Source organism: Tamandua tetradactyla, chromosome 3 (genome assembly GCF_023851605.1).
Source record: "Tamandua tetradactyla isolate mTamTet1 chromosome 3, mTamTet1.pri, whole genome shotgun sequence".
Taxonomy (NCBI): domain Eukaryota; kingdom Metazoa; phylum Chordata; class Mammalia; order Pilosa; family Myrmecophagidae; genus Tamandua; species Tamandua tetradactyla.
The window spans coordinates 183,388,512-183,414,018 of record NC_135329.1 but is presented as its reverse complement, the minus strand read 5'-3'; the positions used below and the strand labels follow the sequence as shown (position 1 = coordinate 183,414,018).

At 37.5% G+C, this 25,507-nt stretch overlaps 1 protein-coding gene and 1 pseudogene across 6 annotated transcripts in view; both read left to right on the top strand.

The window, feature by feature from the left end:
- PLEKHM3 (pleckstrin homology domain containing M3) overlaps window positions 1-25,507 on the top strand; it is a 308,498-nt gene that overhangs the window by 97,681 nt on the left and 185,310 nt on the right. For all 6 annotated transcript variants that reach the window (XM_077154890.1, XM_077154891.1, XM_077154892.1 and 3 more), the window contains one exon: window positions 13,403-13,548. In XM_077154890.1, the coding sequence (XP_077011005.1) occupies window positions 13,403-13,548 (146 nt within the window). The remainder of the gene's footprint in view (window positions 1-13,402; window positions 13,549-25,507) is intronic.
- On the top strand, window positions 1,280-11,801 carry LOC143678033 (V-type proton ATPase subunit E 1 pseudogene; annotated as a pseudogene).

The window sequence follows — 25,507 nt, the reverse complement described above, 5'->3', positions numbered from 1 at the left end:
TTTGAGGAAGCTCCAGTCTAGTCCATAGTGTTCTTAGTGAATGTATCAAGCCATTATTCAGTTTTTTTTTTTTTATTTTTATATATGAACACATTTACCTTCATTGTTTCTTCAACGTGTGTCCACATTTTAACCACTGAGGTAGCAATCTGCTGAAACACCTTCAGGTTTATGTGTCTTTCCGATGTTCTGGGAACTAAAATGAGATTCTAATAAGGTTCTACTCAGTGGTCAGTACAAAGGGAAGTTACTACAGAGGAGTTAGTTCAAGTCCTTTACCTACCTGCTGGATCCCCTTTTTTATACATCTAATTTTATGCCTAGTTTGTATTTTATCTTTGATAAGTATATTTAGTAGTTGAATTTTGAGACAGCCTCCAGCTTCCTCATCTTCTTTGCTACCAGCCAGGTCATCTTTCATCCAAATGACCACAGTGGCCTCCTAACCATTTTCTACTTTCATTCAAATTGTTCCCAAATCTTGTCTCATTGCAGCAAGGTTGATTTTATTAAAATTTAGATTGACTCTGGGGTAGTTGCTTCTTTATGATCTTTCAATGGCTTCTTGTTGCTGTTGGCATAAAGCTAGGGTTTTTAATATGTTCTGCATGATTTGATCCCTGCCCAACACCTCAACTTCAACTCTTGCCCCAACACACTGAGTTAGAGCCACATTGACTTCATTCTGTTACTCAAATGCACCATCTCGTTCCCCACCTCAGAGCCTTTGCATAGGCAGTTGTCTAGAATATTGTCATCCCACCTTGCCTCTTGACATAGGTTACTGCTTCTATGTTACTTTCTTGAGAACATCTTCTCTAGCGAACCTTCAGACTGACTTAGCACCTAGTTAGGCGCCTCCATTGTAATGCTGGTTTAGTGCTCCTACTGTAGCACTTGCAATGAAAATGAAGTCATCATTTGTGTTATTGTTTATTTAGTGTCTGTCTGCCCCACCTGACCACAAACACCATAGTGGCAAGGCTGTGTTGCTCTTGTTCTTGCTGTCTTCCTTGTTGCTCTGTATCTGGCACACAATAGGTGAACACTAAATATTTTTTAGTGATCATCCTCTGTTCTTACCATTGAATTTCTTGCTCTCACCATCTTTTCTAGCTTACTCTTAGGTTAGAGTCATCTGCAGATATAATAGCATGTCCTCTACTCAATCATTTAGGTTTTTAAAAAATATTTATTGATGATGGGCCCAAAATTTACTCTTTGGAAACCATTTAGGATCCTGCAGATTTCCAGTGGCTTTTTTTTTTTTTTTTTTTTTTTTGGTTTTTGACAATAAGATATTTCAGAGCCTTTATTATACTAATGTGATAAGTATGTAGCATTTCCAAACTTACTTGACCATAATACCTTCTTTTTGCAGGACTAGGACTCCTCAAGCACAGAGTCTAACCTCCTGCTCTGGGCACTGCAACTGTCAGAATTTCTCTCCTTTGCACAGAACATTGAATGGGCCATTTCCACAACAAAAATGGAGCCTGGGTGAAGGGAGGTGATATATGTGGTTGCCTCTTGGAGAAACAGGAAACCTCAGCCCACTCACTCTGATTCCCCATTTCTAGTCAGCTACTAGGGTAGAGCTTCCAGCATTGACTGCACCTACTTGGAGAGGGCAACATCTAGTGATACCTTCCTGGATCTTCCCAGGACCAAGCAGCTTCAGAAACAGATGAGAAACCAGCTGCCTACCCTGGCTGCAGTCCTGCCAGAGTCCCAACCAAGGGTGGTGGGATAGGCACATCCAGTGACTTTCATTTCCCACTCTCTAACCCAGAAACTACTCTCAAGTCTTGGTTTAAAATAGCTTTTTTCACCTCTTCCAGTGTTTATTATAAAAGTTCCCAACAAGATTAATTTTATTTATTACCTTTAATTGAAAAAATCTATTTCAGACTGCATGTTGCTTCCAGAAGGAAACTAGGATTCTAAAACCAAAGATGTGTAATCTGAAAATCACTATTCTAATCAGGTACATACCAATATGCCAAGGATTGTGCCTTACTTGTAGTTTTTCAATAAAGTAAATAAATCATGTGGTGCTGCAACACAAGCCTTGCTGAAAATAATCTTCCCTCAAATTACCAGGCCTTTACCACTGACACAGAGGATTGACTTAGTTTGAAAGGCCCAGTCTCTTTCTCTGTCTTCACCAATAAAGACGTTCTTCTCAAGCCCCAGATTTTTAGAGAGCACACAATAATAGACACATGTGACTTGATGACTGGGAGGCATCCAAACTCAGTGGGATAGTAATAAATTAGGAGCACAAGAGCTCAGTCTTCTGTTTATAGCCCTGCCACTGATTTATTATATAGCTCCGAGCCAGTCTTTTCGCAGTGCTGTGGGTCAGTGTCTCCAACATTATAACTTAGGGGAAGATTAAACTGCCTTGACTATGTACAATTCAAATGTTGTAAAATATTAACTGAACCAAAAGTGCCATATCTGAATTCAATAAGATGCATGTCTCTGCATTTCCCTCATAAAATATGGAGTAGGTTCCTCAAGTGATCTTGGAGTGAAGAGAAGTCTTATTGTGGCCTAACAATGGATGAGAACCTTTTAGAAAAATTATGTTTCTCATCTATTGTTAGAATGAGGAATTTGAACTGAGTAAAAGGTGTCTGATAATTAGTGCTTCCTGGCAACCCCTTGAGCCTAAGTTTCCTTTAAGATCCTCATTTTTCAATAGTTTTCATCCTCTGACATGTATGTTCTGGTTACCTGATGGCCTTTCCTTTCCCATTATTAGATACTGTCTCTCTGAGCATCATCCTTATAGAGGTTTTAGTGGACTAATAAATAATGTCTCTTCTTTCTCCTCCCAGGGACTCAAAATATCACATTTATTGTAATACACTCACATTTATTATTATTATACAGTGACCCCTAAATTAGATAGACTTACCTACCCGGTCACAGTTGGAGACCTTAAAATGCCATTCCCTCTTACCACAGCAGACAGAAAGCCTACTCCCTGCCAGGCTGAGCATTCCAGTGTCCTCTTAAACTAATCAGTCAGATATCTCATTTTTCCATCGTTGAGGAGCGTTGCATAAAGGTATGGACAGAGCAAAAGTACTGTTCTAGGAAATGTCTTCAAGTGGAAACATGAGGATCAGAGAATAGGAGGTTCCCACTTGCAGGTGTTTTCTTGTGTCTTGCCTCCTAAGGAGCCCATCTGAAAATACTCAATATAATTAAAAGATTAGCTGTGGAGGTGATCACAAGTATGTATTTTTTAGAGAGACAGGAAAGCTTAGGAAGAAGGCCAAAGAAGGCATTAAAGAAAAGACTAAAGGAAGAAAGTAGACCAGGTTCATTCTTAAATTTTATAGAACATGAAGAATTTGGTTTGGGGTGAAAATGAAGAAATTCAAGTATGAATTTAAAGGAAGCTGATGAAAGTAATTTTTTTTCATTTTAAGACTAATCCTAGTATTACCTGGATACACTCTCATGACTTTAATTTTATCAAATTGTTGTCATTACTAAAATAGCTCAAGTAGAAATGACTCTTAAGAGAGGCTGCCAGTGTTTTATCTGAGGTTTTAGCAAAGAAGAGGAAAGGTTGTGTTTTAAAGATAGTACAAAGTTCAAAGAGATGAGACACTCACAAAATATAGGGAAAAAGAAGCAGGCATTAAGCATGGGGAGTGTCATGAAAGAGAAGTCAGGGGGAAACCTAATGGGACACTGTATGTGATAGAAGCTACAGATTGGATGAGGTTGATGTAAGAAGAGCCTTCTAAGTCCAAACTAGAATGAAACATTGTAAGTTCTAGAAATTATAAGGAAAGACAGGGTGCTTTTCAGGTAAATCAAAGAAATAATCTGAACTTTTAAACCAATAAGCATTATTGACTTTTAAAGCAATCTTAATAGAAATTTAGCTGAGAAATCACAAAAAGAGAACTGGAAGAGGTTTAATATAAAATAGATACCAGCGAAAAATACTGTATAGAGAACATAATTGGGGCACGCATTTGATTTTTCATGAGGTAAAAAGGTACAGAGCAGAAATGGCACTAGGGTAAGGCAAGGGTAAGGCAAGTAAGGCACTTGTTTTGGACACAGAATTTAGGGGGGTGCCAAAAAACTCAGTAATCAAGATAAATAATATTTTAATGTAATATTTTAAAAATCAAGATTAATGCAAAAATTCGTTAAAAGCAAATATAAAAATTTTACATAAAGGCAGAGTTAGAATTATTGATTTTTCCTTTTGCCCCAGGCTCTAATATAGTTTGCACTGGTTCAGAGGAACATTGCAATAAGACAAATGGCACTAGGGTAAGGTAAGTGAGGCACTTGTTTTGAACACAGAATTTAAGGGGTCACCAAAAAACTTAGTAATCAAGATAAATAATATTTTAATGTAATATTTTTAAAAATCAAGATTAATGCAAAAAATTCATTAAAAACAAAGTATCAAAATTTTACATAAAGGCATAGTTAGAATTACTGATTTTTCCTTTTGCCCCAGGCTCTAATATAGTTTGCACTGGTTCAGAGGAACATTCCAATAAGACAGTATATTTAATGACATCTTTTCCCAAGACTCTCCGTGTGCAGGTACTGAGTAACTCAGCCCAGGATTTTCCTTGTTGCAAGAACGGTGAGGTTGACTTCCCTTCCCTGTCTGGCATTGCAGGGGTGCTATACAAGGAATACTGGTACTGATGTTTAAGAGAGAACTGACAGTGATCTAGTGAGTGGGAGGTAATGTGACAAAGGAGCATTATTCCCATCAGCAGCAGCTTTCATGTCTAAAATAATCAACTTAGCTGGGCCCTTTCAGTTTCACAGTTGTTTTTCAGGTACCAGTTATTGGTGGGCAAGTATTTCGCCAAAAGAATTAATTTGTGAAGAAAAGAGTCCCAAGCCTGCAGCAGATGTTATTAGCAGGTAGTCTAGCAGGCAGTGATATAGTGTGGACAAGACCTCTTTTTCACTGCAGTTCTTTACCCTAAACTAACCTAGCAGCATGAATTGTCTTCTTTAGATAAGAAAGGAGAGCTGGTGAAAAGGGCTTTTCCTCCTCACAGAATAGATGGTACATCCATGCTTTGCACAGGCAAAGTGACTAAGTAGGGTCAGTATATGGAACTCTTATTTTGCCCCCTTGGCTTTGTGCTGTCACAAGTTTTATTTTCCAAACAATGGCACTATTGAAGTTTTGGGCCAGAAAATTCTTCGCTATGCAGGAGCCTGTCCTGTGCATTGTAGGATGTTTAGCAGCATCCCTGGCCTCTACACACTAGGTGACAGTAATTCCCCATATCCTCCTCCCCCCAAACCTATTGTGACAAACGAAAATATCTCCAGACTATACATAAAAGTCTTCTCTGGTTGAGAACTTCTTTGCTATCAGGAAACAAGGTCAACAAACTATGTCTTTTTTCTTTCCTCACTCAGCTTTTTTTCACTTCTTTATAAAGTAGTAAGTGTCTTCTACTGAAATGCATGTTAATTATTTCATGTCACCTAATGGCTTATAATCTGAGACTTCACATCTTGATGGGTAGATGTAAGTGAAAATAGTAGCATATAGAAATAGGAACCTCATCAACCATCATTGAATATCAGATATATCAGATGCATTCAGTGACAAGTAACAAACAATTCAGTTTAAATTAATTTGTACAATAAAGGGTTATTACTCTCATATAGCTGAGCTTTAGGCATCAACTGATCTGGTAGCTCAGATTTTTTTACTCTATTTTTTTTTTAATTAATGCCCCAAATAAACAAGATTTTCTTCACCAAACCACTGTTCTTTTTGACTGATAGATTTCTCATATGACAGTCACTCAGGCTTACAATAAAATGGACATTTTGATGATCCCTTTTCCATGCTATCCATATCCAATCAGTTGCCAAATCACTTATGTTTTATCCGTAATAGCTCCCTTTTTTCTTTCCTCCGTGGGGTTTCCCACTCTCAAGCCCACAGTCTAACCAAACTCAAACCAGTTCTCTCCAGCACTAGTTTTTGTGGATTTTTTTTTTTTTTTGCAATTAATTTTTGCTAATTAATCTCTCCAAAGCCCAGATTACTGCTCTACTTCAGACAATTCTACCTCAAAGAATTGATATGAGGTTTAAATGAATTAATGTGTATGTAAAATGACTAGAGCAAGGCCTGGCATACAGTAAGCACTCTGTGTTTTTTTTATCCATTTACTATTTATTATTTCCATTTTTTAATTAGTTACTATTTTTCTTGAAAGTCTTTGGGGAAAGAGAAGACAGACTCAGAAGTAAATGAGAAAGTCTAGTTATGAATAGGAAAAAATACTGTTTATACTGATTTAAATATACTAAATGCTGAATGTTTAACTCATTTCAATATAAAACTTTTCTTAGGTTATACTACTATAAATGCTGATATTGAAGGGTCTTATTATAAGACAAATTAAAATTAATTCAACAATTCAAATTATGACTTTGGAAATGAAAATCTGTGTCACAGGTCATTGTATTTACAACTCAAGGTAGACGTTTAGTTGATAGAAAAGTAGTTGGAATCTCTAGAATGGTGCACATATTTACTTACCTGCCTTAGTGAAAATCAAGATTTATTGCCTTTCAAGATAAATTTTGACTAAATATTGACTTTAGGTTCTCAATCATTGTTTACCTGAAAGACCAATAAATCTGGATACTTCTCAATTTGAGTTGGTATCTACCGAGTATTTATTAATTTATTTCATACCATTTATAATCTTAATAAAACATTCCATGAGATTAAACAAACAAGCATTATGGAGTTTAGCAAGAGCAAGAAAAGTCTTTAGTTTATATTCTCAGTCAGCAGTAATTACCTTACATATGATTTTCACTTCATTTCTTATTTAAATACAGTACTTCTAGCACTGTTAATACACTGGCCTATAAAATAGGCCATATAAGTCAAAGCTGACTTAGCTATATAAATATCCAGTACAAAAATACATCTAACAAAAAACAATAAAATAAAAAAACCCAAAAAAGTCTATCTAACAACTTGTAGCATACCTTTAAATTCTGAATAGTTACTATTTAGACTGGATTTTTTTAAAAAAGGAACTTTCTTTAGTTGGGGTCTACATGATTATCCTTCATAGGATTGCCTCTGTCTTGGACAACTGGCATCTGTTGTCTCAGTTTGAGTCTCTCTCTGTCTCTGTTTCTATCTCTAGGTAGAATGTATATCTATGTGCCAGGTACAGTGCTGATACTTTATAGGCATATTACTTGCCATATTGCTGTGTTGAAAGGGACATTCTTCAGTTAGGTACATCCGTTTTGTCCAAGAGGAATCATTTACCTCTATTATATTCTTAAGGACATAGCTGACTAGTAACAGCTGCAGTACGTTCTAGAAGTTTCAACTTGTGTGTTAGCCAAAGTAGTAACAGTTTCCTTCAAAGTGTTACTTATGCTTTTTTACAACAGCCTTTTGTGCAGTAGAACTTTATGAGTCAAAGTTTTGGCCAAAATGAGGGACAATTTCTCATATATAATCTTTCACTGCTATAAAAGCCATTTGTAGATGAACGTAAAATGAAGCCTGCAAGAAAAAAATTCTTTTTTAATGAACAGAAATGGATTTCAGTATTGCTTTGCAAACAACCAGTTGTATATTTCAGGATTGTATTCCAGTATGCATATCCCCTGCCAGCCATCAATGTTTCATTCCCTGGGAAGAGAATTCACAATCGGGACTTAAAACTTTATGGAGGCTGGGTTTTCTTCTCCCATTCTTTCTACCACCCTTTTCAGATCTAAACTTGATTCTCTTTCCCACCGGCCTAGCATCACTGTCACCATGACCCTCAGTGATGCTGATGTGCAAAAGCAGATTAAGCACATGATGACTTTCTTTGAACAAGAAGCTAATGAGAAAGCAGAAGAAATAGATGAAAAAGGAGAAGAAGAGTTCAACATTGAGAAAGTTCATCTTGTGCAAACCCAAAGACTGAAGATTATGGAATACTTTGAGGAGAAAGAAAAGGAGATTGAGCAGCAAAAGAAAATTCAGATGTCAAATTTGATGAATCAAGCAAGGCTGAAAGTCCTCAGAACCAGATGACCTTATCACAGACCTACTAAATGAAGCAAAGCAGAGACTCAGCGAGGAAGGAAAAGATACAACCAGGTACCAAATTTTGCTGGATGGACTGGTCCTCCAGGGTTTGTACCAATTGCTGGACCCCAAATGATTATTCTTTGCAGGAAACAAGATTTCCCTCTGGTTAAGGCTATGGTGCAAAAACAATTCCTATGTACAAAATTGCCACCAAAGCAGATGTTGATGTCCAAGTTCATCAGGAGGCCTGCCTGCCTGAGGATATAGCTAGTGGTGTTGCGATCTACACTGAAGATCGTAAAATAAAGGTTTCTAATACCCTAGAACACCGGGCTAAATCTCATAGTCCAGCAGATAATGTCAGAAGTAGGGGGAGCCTTATTTGGTACAAATGCCAACAGGAAGTTTTTGCCCTAAGCCTTTGGAAGATGGAATTCATTCCACTCTTCTGCTGCTATGATATGGAAATTTCTGATGTTTGAAGAACCAGGGTTATTTGTATAACCTCCTCTTTGCTGTTCTAATATTGTTTTTTATCAGTGGAATACCCTAGTGTAGCAAATGCCCTTGGCCTAATTGTTAACAGTGGAGAAAGTTTCACTTACAAATGACCAGGAAACAATCTCTAGTTCATATAAAAGTAATACAACTCCCAGTTGGTTCTGCAGCATGAAGTGAAGGAATTGGTTGGTGGTTGCATGAACTTCCCCAAGTCTTTCACTCTTCTCTAGCTCTTGTAATTTAGTCTAGAGAGTGATGTGTCTTGTATTTTCTATCTTTATGTTTAAAATGCATATGGGGCATGCATTCCTTCCAGCTGTAGTAACTTCACTGTAACCCCTCTGAGCCTAGAAGTTTTCCTTATCTGTAAGTGTGAGTTAAAATCTAAGTCATAAAAATGCTTTGCTTATTAAAGCAAAAGGTTTACATGGGAAAAAAAAAACACTATATGGAGAAAATAATTTTAAAGTGTTGCAGTCTTGAGTGAACCCCTAAACTAAAAATAGGTACTATCAGTGGTATCCCATACCATTAATATTAGCAATTTACAGGTGGTACACAATTAATTTTTCTTGATTTTCCCTTTTATTCCTTTAGTTGCAATGAGAGGCTTGTGGATACTATCTGCTTTAACAGACAAAATGCATACTCAGTGACATTTTCTTTCATGTGCCTGAATCTCCATCCAAATGTTTAAGGTCTTAATTGGTTTTATGACTAAATTGATGTTTCCTACTTTATGGGTCACTACCTTGTCCCAAAGATGCAGAGCAACTTAGATGCTTGAGATGGGAAATGTTTTGGATAACCTATTTCTAAATAGGTGTTTCTCAATGTCCTTCACCCTTGGCCTGTTTCCATTATAATTATGTAGAATCTTACGGCCTTAGTTCTGCCCATGTTGACTTCAGGTCCCACACATGCAGTCAGCCTCACTTACATCTCAACCTCATCTGCTCCAGAGGTGGAGGATGCAAGTGTGAGGCCCAGGTTTGCTTTGCCTCCATTTCTATTATTTAATGGAAACCGAGGCTACATTGCAAAAATTACTGCTGCTCTGTGTCAAACAATCCTTTGTTTAAACGTGGTGCCTAGCTTTATGTTAAGCCCAGGCTCAATAAACAGAATTTTCAATTGTATACTAAATGTGACACCATGTTTTAAGAAAGAAAATGTTCAACACAACCGATTAATGAGCCAATAGTTATAGACCATAAACTAGGAAAGCTGAGTTGAATTTTCTCCCTAATTCTTATCAAATAGCAAGTTATTGAACTCCCATTTCTGTTTTTCTTAATTTTGGAAAATCTGGTATCAAAAGCATATGATCTTCAATGATAGAATGCTCGCCTTCCATGCAGGAGACCCAGGTTCAATTCCTGGACCATGCCCCCCCACCACCACCACCAAAAGCATATTATCAATGTCCAGACCTTCAAGCAACATTTTACATAGTGCTTTCCACAGCGCACTGTCCCCTACCAAGCACTGGAGGGAGGAGGAAAGGAGGAAGGGAGCGAGGGAAAAGGCAGCCCCTTTCTCTGCTTTTATGGGCATCTCTCCCTACCCCATGCATTTAGTAAAAGAGGGTGTGAAACTCTCCTGTTTTATTTTTCCTTCTCATTTTTACAAAGCAAACGAAAATTTGTCCTCTCACACTGTCTCTTTTCCTCACCCTTACAGAAGCACCTTCTCTTCTCTCTTTTCATTTGTTCCTGTTCTTTTTGTAGATCATTCCTACCTTCCAAATACAAAATATTGAATTTACCTTACCGAATTGGGTAAAAGCTTAATTTAAGAAATTGGAAAGGAAGACATAAATTATCCTCACTTACAGAGCATGTGTATGTGTTCTTTTCTTAGTGAGAGAGGTTCTCCTGGATCCAGCCACAATTCTTATGGCCCATGAATTTTCCAGCTGCTGACCAGGGGAGGGAGAACTGAAGTTGGTTTCTGTGAAGTAAAGAGAAGGTGGTTGGCTCCTTCTCAAGATTTCAGCTTCAATAACCCCACATTGCAGTCAATTGAGCTAACTAGGTATACTTGTTAGAACAAAAATTGTGCCTTTGTTAAGAATGATGCCAAAATTTCTGCTTCAGTCCCCAGCAACAGATTCTTTTGGGTGTCTCTAATGAAAACCATTTGGGAAATGGTTTGTGCATGCAGCAAATAGGATTTTGGTTAAATGGTGACATTTGTTTCCAAAAGTATATTGGAAGGGAAATCAGAGCATGTGTTCATTAAAGATTTGAAGTGGGATGGGAAGCAATAAAAAAAAAGAAGGCCAGTGGGTTCTCTTGTGAGATAGGTTTTTGTTCTGTGAATTGAATGCCCTCTCTGAAAACTTTCAAAAAGAGACTGGGAAAAATGTATTTGCTTCGATCCAACATGTGGAGTGTTCCCTGCTACAAATGCCCTTTAGCTCAGAAACATTGTTTAAAAGTCTGTTTGAAAGTATAAAAATAAAATATGTAAATAAGTTCTAATTAGTGATTTCAATTAATTATTTTTTGTTTCTACTTTGCAGCTCTGTTTTTCCTCCCATAATGTAACTTGTCAGAGTCCAGCATTGGCATGCTCCAAAAAAATGCGTTTTCATAGTAGCCATTAGTAAGAAAACACTTTTTTTTCCTCCACGTTGAAAACCTCACAATGATAAAGTGAAATCCCAGATTGTGTGTCTTTATGGGAAATTGTTTCAGACATTTTTTTAGCCATGATTTGTTAGTATGATATTTTAAAAAAGGAAATCTTCCAGTTAATTGAAAGAACGGGTGTTTCCTTCTTCAAATAAACGGTGTGTTGTTTTTTAGAAAATGAGTCTACATCAGGCCACTAGCTAGCCTCTAATCTTCTTTCCTGACCATTCTATGTTCTTTCATTCACAGGTGCAGTGTATATATATATTGGATTTGAGGGTTAAAAGTTTAATTCTTTCTGAGTCGAATAGGATACATCCCAATGGGGACTATGAATGCTCTGGAAAAATGAACTCAGGTTGTTTCTTAGAGATTAATTGAAAACCTGAAATGTTGATTTTGGAAGCCTAGAAATGTGGCAAATTAAGAATTTTCACTGAGTAGTCTGTACATCCTCTGTGCTTTTCTTAAATGGAATTAGAATTTTTGTGGTTGGAGGGAGTTTTGAAGGTAACTAGAAATCTGGGAGCAGTCCTCAGCTTTTACCCAACAGAGTTCCTGAGTTTGGTGGTGGTGGTGGAGCACTTCTTAAAAATGCAGATCTATAGAATCAAAATCTCTGGTGGGTGTGCAGGGGTCTACATTTTTTACAAACATCTCCAGAAGATTCCGAAGATCACTGAATTTGGGAAACCGCCGATTTAGGTTCACCTTTTCATTTCGCAGTGAGGAAGCATGTCTAAAGAGTCTGATTGTTCGGTCTCTCAGTATGCCCCAAGCAAGAACAGAACCAGGCTCCCTGGCTCCAGACTAGTGCTTGTCTACACGCCAGCTATCCAGAGCACTCGCAAGCATATCAATGGGTTCAAACTTACTCCTAGGTCATTAGGGGTGATTTCAGTACCAAGAGGAGGAGAGCTTGGTTCTAAATAAAGTATGAAGGTAAAGATGTGGCCTAAGCCCTAGGTGTAAGAGTTTATGTGCTGCACTGCAGTTAGGAATTTATGTGTCTAAACTAAAACCTGAATGACAGTGAACCCTAACCATGCTTTCTCGTCTTTTCTCTTTTTTCACAAGCCTGGGGACCTGTGCAGAGTGGTGAAGACTTTTAACTCATTTTGTTGAATCCCTAGCATGAACATTTGACCTGTGGGCCTGATTGATACAAATATTTTTATGCTATATGCTTTCTTATGATGCATATTTATGATCTTAATATTGCCTGTCTAGAAAATTATATCTAGAAAATTATAATGAAGTTGTTTTAAAAGTAATTAAAAATTATAGATTGATAAACCCAGTAATACCTACTAAAGCATGTATACATATCCAGTAAATACTTACTTATTTGTTGTTACATTCAAAATTCAAACAGCCGAAAAGATAAAATAACCTAAAGTTATTTTTGCAGTGTTATATGGTGAGAATTTAAACTACAAGGATAATATTGAATTGCTGTAAGATCATGATAATCTTTTAAACCATTAGGAAATATTTAATTCTATTCATTGTCATTTCCATGCTGTCAGTTTGTCTCCTAATTTTTAGAAACAGAATGTCTAGGGTATTTCAAGTTCCACTGAAGTTGAAAGTTCTATAGTCCATATATGAATACATGTATTATGTACATTTCTTGGAATGGAAAACCTATTTTGAGAGGCAGGTGACCACATTAAGAGGGGCAGTTGTAAGCATTTTAGAATCAGACAAGCTCAGAGCCAAATCCAAACTCTACCACTGACAAGACGCCTACTCACTAAAATCTTAATTCATCTGTAAAATAGAGCTGATAATATCTTCCTCGTAGAGACGCTATGAAGGTGAAATAAGATGATCTGTGAGACGCCCCCAGCAAAGTGCCTGGTGCGTGGCAAAGTTTCTGAGCAGGAAAATGAGGAGATAAAGGTGGGATTATAGGGATATTGATCTCTGGCAGCTGTGTACAGAAAAGACCAAAAGCAGGAGATTGGTTAGATGACAGTTAACTAATTCCCAAGGAGACAAGGAGGTGGAGACTGTCAGGCTAAAAAGACAAGGACTTATCTGTACATAATTTCTGCAACTTCTTTCCTGTTGTAGTCTTCCATATAACTTGAAGATTGTGGGATCTTGTTCTGTGGTGTTAAAAATACAGCAACAATCATAGACTCTTTTCTTTTGCCTCAAATAGGATGCCAGCGATCCATAGGCCTTTCCAATGGAAAAGCCAAGGTGTGCAATTACAGTGGATGGTATTACTGCAACAGCTGCCATGTGGATGATAGTTTTCTTATCCCAGCACGCATTGTCCACAACTGGGATACTTCTAAATATAAGGTAGGTACAAAAATTAGGTTTACTTAGTGATAGCAATTTAGGTATTCATATATTATCTTGCGGATCATAAAGATAATGATGTAATTTTAAATCAAACTTGACAAGGGAGTCACATAAAATCTACAAAGTCTTATCTAATACTTCTTAAATGTTGTCTCAGTTTAAAGCATTCTTAATATGACTTATTAATTTGTTCATTAAAAATATATAGCAGTTTTTACTTCTGAGCCTTCATAATTAACTGTAGGTGCTAAAAGAGAAGTCTGATAGAAAGACCTCTATTATTATTATTATCATCATAATCATTATTATTTGAATAGTTATGAAAGCTCAATTTATACATATTAAAAGAGAAAAACAAATAAAAATTGGTCACTTAAATACTTACAGAATGTTGTATAGATAGAATTGTCTTGATGGTATCAAAATCCCAATTGATGGGCCAAAGGGGGCAATTCATTATTAGTACAACATAATGTCTCATAAAACCCCAAAGGAAGGAATGTGTGCAGCTTATCCTCAGGACAGCTTTGGAACCAGTGACTCAAAGACCACCTGGACTCTCCATCTCCCAACCCTGCTTTTCTCTGCTCCTTTAATTTTAACTCTATACAGCGGAGTCTGCTCTACTATTCAACCTAATTTGATATTATCTCCAACATCGTAACAACATGGGAGGATAAAAAATGGGAAAATAATACTTGCATGAGCATGCTAGTGATCTAATTAAATTAATATTTATAATAATACTTAATTATATAATCCAAGGTATTTTTTTTGTAGTAAAGTAGCATTACTACTCATGTGAAAATCAGTCTTCTAGCAAATCCAGCCCCCTGGAACTGGAACCTTGAGAGAAGCTATGAGGACTTCTGGGTGTGGCTCACAGCCAAGAAACAGTGAAGCCCTGAACACCCTCAGGCCTTCATCAGGACTCTTGTTTATAAAATAAAGGGGCAAGGGGGTGCAAGGATAGTTAGTGGTAGAATTCTCACCTGTCATGCAGGAGACCTGGGTTCGATTCCTGGCCCATGAACTACCAAAAAAAAAAAAAAGGCGGGGGGGAGGGGGGGCAGGTGCGCAAAGGAAAAGCAGAGATATATGCTAATCATTTTAGAAAGTAAATGCTAACAACCAAGCATTTACTATGAAAATGCAAGTCAATAGAAATGAGCACTGAGACATTCTAACTTAGGAGGTCAGTGAGAAGAGGAGGAATGAGCGAAAGAGATCAAGAAGGAGTGACCAGTAAGGTAAAAGGATAGCAGTGTGTGCCACAAGCCAAATGAAGAAAGTGTGTCTAGATCAATTGTGACAGATGCTGATAGGTCAAATAAGATGAGGATTGACCATCCAATTTAGTAATGTGAAGGTAATTATTGTCCTTAATGAGGGCAATTTGAATGGTGTGTTGAGAATAAAGATCTGATTGAAGTAGGTTCAGCATAGAATGGAGGAGAGAAATGAGAGACAAAAGCAGACAACTGTATTGAGAAGTTTTGCTGTAAAGTGAGGGAGAGAAATGAGGGTAACTGGAGGGAAATTGAGGTCAAGTTATGTTTGACTTTTTTTCTTTTAATGGAAGAAATAACAACATATTTTCTAAGCTAATGTGCAAGATCCATGAGAGAGACAATTCCGGGTCAAGATGGCGGCTTAACAACATGCGCATTTTAGTTCGTCCTCCAGAACAACTACTAAATAACAAGAAACAGTACAGAACAGCTCCCGGAGCCACAATAGTGACCGGACACACAGCGTACCCCAGTCTGGACCAGCTGGACGGGCTGCGAGCACCCCCCAGAACCGTGAGTTCCCAAAGCTGTGGCAGCCAGCACCCCTCCCCCACAGGCCACTTCCCAGAGGGGAAAGGAAAGGACTTTACCAGCAGCAGGGACTGGACAAATCAAATGCCAATTGTGGAACTATTAACAAATTCTGACTACTAAGAATCGGCCCCCAGCTTAGGTGAACCTGATCAAAGCGGAGGTTGCTCATTTTTGCCCCAGCGCCAAGGGGGCAGGACTGATAGAAAAAGGGGGAAAAAGAAAAGAAGGAAACAGAGGTTTTTGTGGCTGTGTATCTACAAAGCCTTGACTGCCTCTGGATACAGTGGCAGAACTTTTCAGGCTGCAACTACCCCAGACATAAGCAGAAGTGAGCTCTTTTGGGGGCTTATCTGGAGCTTGTGCCTTCCACAGGGGAGGGGTGAAGCCCCACCCAGGTAGAATCCCTCCCTCAAGGAATTCAGACACCAGGGCTTGGTAATTTGAAGCCATTAAAACCAGCTTACAACCTCTCCTCTGTCTCCACACCGCCCCCCCCTCCCCCCAGCAGGGAGGTCTGCCAAAGTTAAAGATACCACATAATCTTATGCTGGTGGGACCTGCAGTCAGACAAGCACCACATACTGGGCAGGATAAGAAAAACAGAGTCCAGAAACTTCACAGGAAAGTCTTTCAACCTGCTGGGTCTCACCCTCAGGGAAAACCGATGCAGGTGACTCTTTGCTCCTGATAAGAGGCCAGTTTGGTCTGGGAAAATCTGGCTGGGGTCTATAATATCTAAGTAGACCCTCCTAAGTGTGTGTGGGGGAAAGGCACCACACAAGCAGGGCCAGAAACAAGAAAACAAGAACTGAAAAATTCTCCTCTGTTAAACAAAATTTAAGCTAAAGATCCAGATAAAGCTGAACGGAATGTCAAAGAACATAGACAACAAATTCATCCAGCAAGAAAACCCTAGATAAAAGAAGTAAAAGCAATCTCCAGAATAAAGTAATTAAGGTAATTAAATGCCTAGACACCAGCAAAAAATAACAAATCACACTAGGAAAATGGAATATATGGCCCAGTCAAAGGAACAAACCAACAATTCAAATGACATACAGGAGCTGAAACAATTAATTCAGAATGTACGAACAGACATGGAAAACCTCATCAAAAACCAAATCAATGGGCAGGCCACGGTGGCTCAGGAGGCAAGAATGCTTGCCTGCCATGCCAGGGGACCCGGGTTCGATTCCTGGTGCCTGCCCACGTAAAAAAAAAAAAAAAAAAAAAAAAAAACACCAAATCAATGAATTGAGGGAGGATATAAAGAAGGCAAGGAAAGAACAAAAAGAAGAAACTGTAAGTTTGAAAAAACAAATCGCAGAAACTTATGGGAATGAAAGACACAGTAGAAGAGATGAAAAAAGCAATGGAAACCTACAATGGTAGATTTCGAGAGACAGAACATAGGGTTTCTGAACTGGAGGACAAAACATCTGAAATCCGACAAGAAACAGAAACTATAGGGAAAAATATGAGCAGGGACTCAGGGAATTGAAAGACAATATGAAGCGCATGAATATACGTGTTGTGGGTGTCCCAGAAGGAGAAGAGAAGGGAAAAGGAGGAGAAAAACTAATGGAGGAAATTATCACTGAAAATTTCCCAACTCTTATGAAAGAATTAAAATTACAGATCCAAGAAGTGCAGCATACCCCAAAGAGAATAGATCCAAATAGACATACTCCAAGACACTTAATAATCAGAATGTCAGAGGTCAAAGAGAAAGAGAGGATCTTGAAAGCAGCAAAGGAAAAGCAATCCATCACATACAAGGGAAGCCCAATAAGACTATGCGCCAATCTCTCAGCAGAAACCATGGAGGCAAGAAGACAGTGGGCTGATATATTTAAATTATTAAAAGAGAAAACTGCCAACCAAGAATTCTATATCCAGCAAAATTGTCTTTCAAAAATGAGGGAGAAATTAAAACATTTTCAGACAAAAAATCACTGAGAGAATTTGTGACCAAGAGACCAGCTCTGCAAGAAATACTAAAGGGAACACTAGAGACAGATACGAAGACAGAAGAGAGAGGTTGGAGAAGAGTGTAGAAAGGAAGACTATGAGTAAAGGTAAAAAGAAGGAAAATTAGATATGACATATAAAATCCAGAAGGCAAAATAGTAGAAGAAAGTACTACCCATGCAGTAACAACACTGAATATTAATGGATTAAACTCTCCAATCAAAAGACATAGTCTGGCAGAATGGATTGAAAAACAGGATCCATCTATATGCTGTCTCTTACTCAAAGGACACGAGGCCAAAGACACAAATAGACATTTACACACCAATGTTTATAGCAGCATTATTAGCAATTACCAAGAGATGGAAAGAGCCAAAATGTCCATCAACAGTTGGCTAAACAAAGTGTGACATTTACATAAGATGGAATATTATGCAGCTGTAAGACAGAATAAAGTTATGAAGTGTGTAACAACATGAATGGACCTTAAGGACATTATGCTGAGTGTGATTAGCCAGAAACAAAAGGACAAATACTGTATGGTCTCACTGATATGAACTGACATTAGTGAATAAACTTGGAATATTTCGTTGGTAACAGAGACCATGAGGAGATAGAAATAGGGTAAGATATTGGGTAATTGGAGCTGCAGGGATACAGATTGTGCAACAGGACTGAATATAAAAACTCAGAAATGGACAGCACAATATTACCTAACTGTAATACAATTTTGTTAAAACACTGAATGAAGCTGCATACGAGAATGATAGAGGGAGGAGAACTGGGGCATAAATGAAATCACAAAGAAAGATAGACGATAAAGATTGAGATGGTATAATCTAGGAATGCCTAGAGTGTATAATGATAGTGACTAAATGTACAAATCTAAAAAATGTTTTTGCATGAGGAAGAACAAAAGAATGTCATTACTGCAGTGTGCTGAAAATAGTTGAATTCTTGATATTCTCTCAAGCAGTGTGGACAACCAAAGCTATAGGCTGAGCCCCCAGTCTTGGGGTTTGTTCATATGAAACTTAACCCCACAGGGGATAGGTCAAGCCTACTTAAAATTAAGCCTGAGAGTCACCCCCAAGAGAACCTCTTTTGTTGCTCAAATGTGGCCTCTCTCTCCAGCCAACACAGCAAGCATACTCACCACCCTCCCCCTGTCTACGTGGGACATGACTACCAGGGGGTGTGGATCTTCCTGACAGCATGGGACAGGAATCCCAGAATGAGCTGAGACCCAGCATCAAGGGATTGAGAAAACCTTCTCTACCAAAAAGGGGAAGAGTAAATGAGACAAAGTGTCAATGGCTGAGAGATTCCAAACAGAGTCGAGAGGTTATCCTGGAGGTTATTCTTATGCATTAAGTAGATATCACCTTGTTATCCAAGATGAAATGGAGAGGCTGGAGGGAACTGCCTGAAAATGTAGAGCTGTGTTCCAGTAGCCATGTTTCTTGATGATGATTGTATAATGATATAGCTTTCACAATGACTGTGGGATTGTGAAAACCTTGTGTCTGATGCTCCTTTTATCTACCTTGTCAACAGATGAGAGGAACATATGGAATAGAAATAAATAATAGGGGGAACAAATGTTAAAATAGATCTAATTTGAAATGCTAGTGATCAATGAAAGGCATCAGTAAGGGGTATGGCCTGTAAAATTTTTTTTTTTCTGTTTGTTATATTTTTTCTGTTGTCTTTTTATTTCTTTTTCTGAATTGATGCTAATGTTCTGGGAAATGATCATGATGATGAATATGCAACTATGTGATGATATTGTGAATTGCTGAGTGTATGTGTTGGGAATGTTCGTTTCTTGTAATTTTTTTTAATTAATAAAAAATAAAAAATAAAAAAAAGGCAATGGGAGAGCTGTGGAATGGATTTGTGAACCTGTGAGTCTAGAATCATATTTTGTACATGCTGACATCTTAAATTCGAAATCCTGATTTATGATGTAAGGATAAATGTACTTTCTTAAGCAGCAGTTGCAAGAACAATAAATCAATTCGCTGTCTAGTCCTTTAAAATAGCGAACTACTAGAAGTATTACCATTGGAAATCCCTATCGGAACATAGCTTATTTTTTTCTTTTCCTTTATTATTTGTTATATGAAAAGCATAATAAAATATGTATTACCAGATGCTGGGGAACAAATGTTTTAGTTTGAAATGCTAGTGATGAAAGCGAGGGGTAAGGGGTATGGTATGTATAATCTTTTTTTTCTGTTATCATTTTATTTCTTTTTCTGTTGTCTTTTTCTTTTTCTAAATCGATGCAAATGTTCTAAGAAATGATGAATATGCAACTATGTGATGATATTAAGAATTACTGATTATATATGTAGAATGGAATGATATCTTAATGTTTTGTTTTGTTTGTTGTTAGTTTTTTTAATTAATAAAAAAATTAAAAAAAAAAAAAAAGATCCACAAGAGAAAAGAAAATTTTTAGAATGATATGGTTAAGTAGGTGAGAGGGATTGGATCTTGTAAAGAATTGGAGGGGGTAGCCTCTGCTTGGAACATGAAGTAAGAGAAAAGGCAGAGTCTGTGGGCACAATAGATGTGATGGAACTTATTGTAAGTTCTCTTCTATTTACTTCAGTAACTTTGATCACATTTTTTTATTTCAGCATCTGTGATCCTAAAGATATTAAAAGTCCAGCTCCAGTCTTTGTTGGAAGTGCCTTTTTCTCCTACTTCATAGAGAAAGTAGGGATAATTAGGCAAAAATTCCATCAACCCACCTACAAACTTGTCTGTATCCAGACCAACCCTCACTGTTCTCCTTCCAGCCACAGAAGAAGCATTACTACTTTTACGGAAGGTTTTTCCCATCCACCTCTGCTCATGATCTTAACTCCTCCCTTCTGTTCTTTTTTGACCAGGTATACCACATTCTCCTTGAATTCCCCTGCCTTGGCTTTGAAAGTATATTCCTTATTCTCCTCCTATTTCTAACTCTTCCTTCTCACTTCTTCTGATTCCACATCATCTGCCCACATCTTTAATATTGAAGTTCTCTAAGGTTCTTTTTTTTTTGTTTCCTTTTATTTTGTGCTATCTCCTTTCCGTTCTTCCATGGTTTTAATTACTATGATTCATATGCTGCTCATTCCCACATTTCTCTCCAGCTCCAGTTTTGCTACTGAAATCCAGAGCCATATATTTAATTGCCTAATGGTCATTTCAGCTCTAGTTTTCAACCTAGTGCTCTAGTGCTCTTCAAGACATGTGGATTGGCTATATATATTATATAGTATTTCTACCCTTGCATAAACAAGATAGAAGAATTTGGCAAGGACTTGAATCTAACCCCCACTGGAATGGTAGTCAAAACTTAGAATTCTGATATGGCCCTGTGTACTGCTACCTAACAGGGAATTCTATTACCTGATCTAATTACAAGTTTTTCTGATCTTTTTTTGCCAGCATATTATCACATCTGCCTCAAATGAGTCTTCCATTCAGGGTGGTACTTCTTACAAAAACAGCCTGACTGTTTTTCTGCCCCCTTGCTAATAGAGGTCTAAGACTTGTTTTCATTGTAAATATACTACCTAGGAGCAAGGTAGGTAAGGAAGGGACCAATGTATCTTGCCTGCCTTTAATCTTTGGAGTCTACAGATACCTAGTAAAATGAATGTGAATTTGTGATTGGAAAATTGGCCTATGCCCTTTTCTATATGCCTGGGCAGCTCTGCATCTCCTTTCAATAACCATCTAAACTTTCACTATCTTCAAAATGCCTTTTTCCAAGTCCCTCTAAGGCATATGATCTAGCCTCCTCCTTCAAGAAGAAAACTGAGGCTATAAGAAATACCTCAAAATGTGCCCATATTTTTATCTATCCTTACTGCTTCCTCTTCTATCTGTGAGGAAGAGGGGCCCTTTCTCTTGTTTAGACATCATCCTTGCATATATGCGCCAGCTATTTCTATCTATCCAGGGAATCACTTCTGTTTAGAAACTAATGAAAGCATGTCTTCCTTGGTGGAGCCTTCTCTGATGTTCCCCATCCCTCTTCATTTGTGCCTTGTCAGTTCTTTTTTGAGCATGGATCTGTAGAATTGTACTTATTCGGGGGCTACAAAGCAGGAGCTTTGTCTCCCCACCTCTGATTAGGTGCTTGATTTGTTGGGGGCACATTATGTGAACTTCCCTAAGCCTCAGTTTCCTAATCTGTAAAATGAACTCAGATGCCTGAATTCAGGTCTTAACTTTGTCACTTATTATCTGTATAATCTTAGGCAAGTTATTTAGTCTTGCTGTGTTTCAGTTTCCTCCTCTGTAAAATGAGGCTAGTAATACCTGCATCTGAGGTTTGCTTTGGGTTAAATGGGTTAATGTATATACTTAATACTTGATGCATGTACTTAAGTACTTAGAAGAGTGTCTATCTAGTAAATATAGTCGGTGCCAAATAAGCATTTTTCTCATTATAATTGACATATTTATCTAAAAGAGTTGTGTGATTTGGAATAATGTAAGGAAAGCTCTGGACACAATGATTGCAATAAGCACTCTGTAGATGAAAGTTATTTTCATTGTCATCAGTCTGTCTTCTCTGTAAAGGTGAACTCCCTGGGCACAGGGAGCATGTCTTGGCACAGTTCCTGGCCCATAATAGGTAAGCAGAAATGTATACTGAATGAAGGAATGAAGCCTGTCCTGTTGACTCCTCAAATGCATTACACCCCAGATTGACTTTATCACCCTCACCAGATGTTCCCCCAGAGTATATACTACCTGTCTTCGTGAATGGCCCCATTAGTCATCACAGCCAGACCTGGGAGACATCCTTTGTTCCTCCTTCTGTCACACCTGCTCTGCCTAATCAATTAACAAGAATCAGCTGGTTAATTTCAGCTCTTGGGCTCACACTCCACTCCACCCCAGTCCACCTTCCTAACTTAAACCCTCAGTATCACTTACATTGAAGAAATTCAGCAGCCTCCTAATTATGCTTTCAAGTCTTGTGCACTCTGTTGACATAATAATTTTTTTAACCCTGATCTTACCTTTGATGAGTTTTTAGTCTCAGTTTCTTCACCTTTAAAATGAAGGTAATAATAGTTCCTACTTCATAAGATTGCTCTTTGCTTCAATGAACTTGTCCCAGAAATCCTAGTACTGGTGGTATCTGGCACATCATAAGGCAATTAGGGACAGCCTTTAACTATGATTATATACAAGATAAATATAAACCTCTTAGCCTGACATATAAGTTCTTTTGTGATCTCTGCCTGCTTTCTAACACTTTCACCCAGTATCCCACACCCATTAGAATTATGCTTTATTAAAACCACTCTCCTTCTTATTCCCTGTTATGCCATGCTGTTTCATACTTTTTGTCCTCACCCAGGCAAGACAAATCCCAAACCCTAGCTAAAGCCTCATTTCTTCTCCTGGTTCTTTCCTTCCCCTCTCCCAGATAGAGTTATCATTCTGTCTTCTGTAACTTGTACTTGAAACTCTGAATATAGGCTATAAATATATTTTACCACTTGTGTATTAGCTAAAATGTATTTAGCAGGAAAGAACACTAGTTGGGTTTGGTTTCGGTGGTTTAGATTAATCTGCTTGAAGCAGGGCTTAGACAGCCAAAGCAGGTACATAGAGAACAAATAAGTGAGGCAGTCCTATCCCTGTGATCTGGTGAGAGCTAAGGCTTGTGGGAATCTCCAGCAGAATATGCTGGCTAACAGAGCTAAGGCAGAAGAGATGGCACTGAATGAGGAAAGGAAAAAAAATTGACGGTTTATTAAGACATGAAATGGAGGAAAAGATCTAAGTTCATTTGCAGTGAGTTTTTAAAGCCACTGAAACCATCAGCATAGCTATCATTGATACTTGTAATCATTCTGTAATGCAGATGTTTGATGGTCATTCAAGCAACAAAATTTGATTTTGAGAGGATAAGTAACCAATTGAAGATTTTAGGTATACTCACTTTACCCATGTGGTACATGAGGAAAATCTCCTTTGTCAGACCCTTCCTTTTCAAGATCTCAGTGGACCAGGCAAGATTTTAAAGGCGAGAGCAGAGCTGGTCGATTTTAACTAGATCATCTCTCACTGGTATTAAGTAACTATATTCCATTTAGTCCAGTGTCTGTCTGTCTTTGCTCAGATACTAGGATTTAACTTAATACTCCTAATTGTGAGGATCAATTCGGACCTATCAGTTTCCAAAACCAGACATCATTCTGTTAATAGCAAGTACGTGACTGGCTTGAATATCCATTAAAAACAGTGGAAAATGGTTTTGCAGAGCAGAATGAAATCTGTCATCTTGAGTGTTTCCTTGTCTGCCCTCTGGAGTAATAATAATCCTAATTATTTTTAAAACAGGATATCATCTCTTTTCCGGTATATATCCAGCAGATTGAGTTAAGCTCCAGGATTACCTAGCAGCTAAACCCTATCCTCAAATTCTGTAGTCATTTTCTAATGAAATTCTCTTTGAAGATAATTTTTCCAGCATCCCTCATTCAAAAAAATCAAGAATGACAAAGAGGTGATGGGGAATTCGAACATAGCCTCAGCTCTTTCTAAATAGTTCCGTTCAGTGTGCTTTTTTTCTCGTATCTTAGCCTGAATGTTCACATTCCATTTAACTAGGGGCTTTCCATGTTGCATAAACCATTTCCTTCCTCTACATCTCGAAAGTCATTCGGAGCAAGCTGTTTTGCCCCTGCGTTGCTGGAGAGTAGCTAGCTGATGGGGAAAACCATTTGATGAGTGTCATTTGGAGATTTTGAGAACAAATCATAATTAAATTTAAGGCCTCCTGATTCTTCCTCTATTAGCCTTCAGTGCCTGTTTTCAAAGGACCAAGAAGTATTATGGTTAAGGTTGATTTATTAAGATTTTAGCCATGATTTTTCACAGCAGAGATGGGAAAAAACAACTGGAAATAAATATTCTGCCAAAGTGATAAATGAGTATTTTTCTGTGGTAATAATATGAGTGATTTTCCCCCTTCTGTTTATCTTTATTCTCCAAATTTTCGGTAGCGTTTATGTATTACTTTTATAATTGTGTAAATTTTTTAATGTTTTGGAGAAAATGTATTGAGTGGATTCTTTACATTACATATGCTTTACAAATTGCCATGATAATCATGGAAAGAACATTGCTTATTATTTATTTAATAACTACAAATTATTAATCACTTATCTGATTCATGAGAGAATATGGCATTCTACATTTTAGAATGGTTATCTCCTTGGGAATTAAGCCATTTTTTAATTTTAACTTTCACTTAGCTCCATATATTCTGTTTAAGAAAATAGGTATAGAAATGAACCATTTCTTAAAATCTTATCAGTATAGTTATAAATCTAAATGAATGTTCCTTCCTATAATAGAACACTTTGAAGTTTAATGTGGTGTGATAGGCTTATTCCCTAAAGACATTGCCTTGTACTGCTATGCTTTTCTTCTTTTTTGAATATAACATACTTCCATGAATTTCAAGATTGAAAAAATATAAAAGGGCATACATACAGAGATAACTTGCTTCATACCCTTTTCTCCCACCCACTCCATTCTCCTACCAACTGACAGCAAAATTCTTGTTAATCCTTCCAAGTTACTTTGCTTACATGCATTTTTTTTTTCATGGGCAGGCACCAGTAAGTGAACCCATGTCTCTGGCATGGCAGGTGAGAATTCTGCCTGCTGAGCCACTGTGGCCCTACATGCATTTTTAATACATAAGTAGCAATAGGTGATATAGTATACACAGTACACTTGGAGAGCTTTCCGTTTGTATCCTAAAACTCTTCCTCGACTTGCTTTTTTTTTTTTTTTTTGCATTCACTTAGTTTATTTATTTATTTATTTAAATGATTCATGGTAGAATACTAAGTGATTCTACCATGAATCATTTAAATAAATAAATAAACATACACATACTATTATTTATCTAATCAGTCCTTTTTGATGGACAGGTAGGTTTCTCCTAATCTTTTGCAATTATGGTCAGTGATTCAAAGAATAATTTTATATAACATTTTAAATATAAATTCTTCCATTCAGAAGTGAGAATATCTGTGGGTTACTTCCTAGATGTGGCTATGTACATTTGTAAATTTGACAGATATTGCCAAATTGCTATTAATCGGGGTCATATACTG